General features: G+C 31.6%; 1 protein-coding gene across 1 annotated transcript; it reads right to left on the bottom strand.

Moving 5' to 3' along the window:
* Window positions 1-50: 50 nt before the first annotated feature.
* Window positions 51-1,547, bottom strand: LOC111475355 (probable pectinesterase/pectinesterase inhibitor 36; the record flags this gene model as incomplete). Its single annotated transcript, XM_023119857.1, has 2 exons — window positions 1,096-1,547; window positions 51-389 (listed from the first exon to the last, which is right to left on the bottom strand). Coding segments are annotated over exons 1-2 (769 nt in total), but the record flags the coding sequence as incomplete, so codon positions are not given.
* Window positions 1,548-2,029: the final 482 nt, after the last annotated feature.

Raw genomic sequence — 2,029 nt, 5'->3', positions numbered from 1 at the left:
ATATATATATATATATATATATATATATATGTTGTCGTTTGAGAACTCACCAAATGTAGCTGAGCTGTAAGTGGTGGCGCCGTCCGGGACGTTGCGGTTACCGGTGACGATGGTTTTGTCTGCGCCGTCGCCGACGACCATGACGTTCTTCAACTGCATTCCAATTTCCACATTCTCCTTGTAAACTCCAGCTTTCACATATATCACCACTCTCTCCGACCGCCGTCTACGGCCATCTCTGGCCAGAGCCGCCACCGCGCCGTTTATGGTTGTGTAGGTGCCGGAGCCATCCTTCGCCACCACATAATCCGGCTTCGACGTCGCCGCATTCCATTTCGCCAAGTTGATTCTCCCGTTTTCCCTCAATCTCTCTTTCTCCACTCGTTCCCGTCCTGAATTCAAAAATTCCTTCACATCCAACGTTAACTAAAATTCTTTTATTATTTTTATTATTTTTATTATTTATTTTTTCTATTTTATGATAAATTACACTTTTTCCCCAAAAATTATAAATTAATAAACATATTTCTCAATTTTTTAAAAAATTATAAAATATATTTTTATCCCAACATTTTTCCTTTAAAATATTTGATTAATACTCTACAACCTTAATTAAAAAATAATTAGTATTAAATTTTAAAAATATTTATGAAATTTTAAAAATCGTATTAAAATTAAAATTATTACCTTTAAAAAAATGGTTACTATCAATATATTAACGAATAAAAAAATTTAAAGATATTAATATTTCTTTTTAAATATGATTAAAGGGTATTTTTGAAACTTCACTTATTTTTATTTTTAAAAAAATATTAATGATTTCTATTCATATTATTTTTGTGATAAAAAATAAAGTTCCGACATATTTTTTAATTTATAAAAAATAGAAAAGGTGAGTATAGAGTGAAATTAACGAAAAAAAAAGAGATAAAATAAAAATTATAAAAATTTGTAAAACAAAATATTTTTTAAAAGTCAAAAAGATTAGATATTTTAAACGTTTAAAAAACATAATTTAAGCAATTTAAAACAAAATAATAATAATTAATAGAATCACAAAAAATTCAAAAAATAAATCACTTGTAATATCCAGTAAGCACTTCCGCTCCTCCACGGCGGCAATTTTGTCGTATAAATGCAGAGCTCCGGTGAGCAACATGGTCAAGTTATTCCCATCCGCCGACGGCACAGCGCCGACTTCTTCCAAGCCATCCAAACAACTCCGATGATTAGCCACGGCGGCGCTGAGCCATATCCGAGCATCATCCGCTGAATAATTCTCCCCAACCAACATCCCGGCAAGGCGGCTGTCGGCTTCCTCGTAGAGCGTATGGCAATCGCCAAGTGCGGTCTGCACATTCCCACGTTCTTCAAAGCGACGTCGTTTCACGTTATATATTTCGGATCTGGCTTTCACAATTCCGGTCCGCAACAACCGAACCACGTCCGGCTCGTCTAACGAAGAAATAGAGGAAGCCATGATGGCTAAGAAGAGAAGAAGAGGTGTTGCAAAGGGAAAGGGCATTTTGGTAATTGTATCTGAGGAGAAACAAGGGAAGTTATTTAATTGTAAATTATTTAATTATATATATATATATAGGTGGGTGTGGAGAGAGAATGAGGGTGTGAGAAACACATGGAATGTGGTATGGGACACGTGTCAGCCGGACGGGAAGATAAATTTAAATCCACCGTTCATGCATATTCATATTGGAGTATATAGATGTTTAGTTTTTTTAAATGTTATAAATATTTAATTATTCCTAAACAAATTTAATTTTATTTTTTTTTAATAAATTAGGATATTTTAAAATTTAAATTAATAAAAATACATTTTAAACACATTGAGAAGAAATAGTTAATATTTTGTTTAAAACATAATTCCCCTATCATTAATACATTTTTTTTAATTAAAAAATATTTTGACGGTTCTATATTTAAAAGATTGTCATAATCTTAAAAACAATATTAACACCTTTTGTTCTTATAAAAAAATTTTAAAAAAAAATAAAATTTTCTTACCAACAAT

Source organism: Cucurbita maxima, unplaced genomic scaffold, assembly GCF_002738345.1.
Source record: "Cucurbita maxima cultivar Rimu unplaced genomic scaffold, Cmax_1.0 Cma_Scf01302, whole genome shotgun sequence".
NCBI classification, from domain to species: Eukaryota; Viridiplantae; Streptophyta; class Magnoliopsida; order Cucurbitales; family Cucurbitaceae; genus Cucurbita; species Cucurbita maxima.
This window is presented reverse-complemented; position numbering and strand designations above follow the sequence as displayed.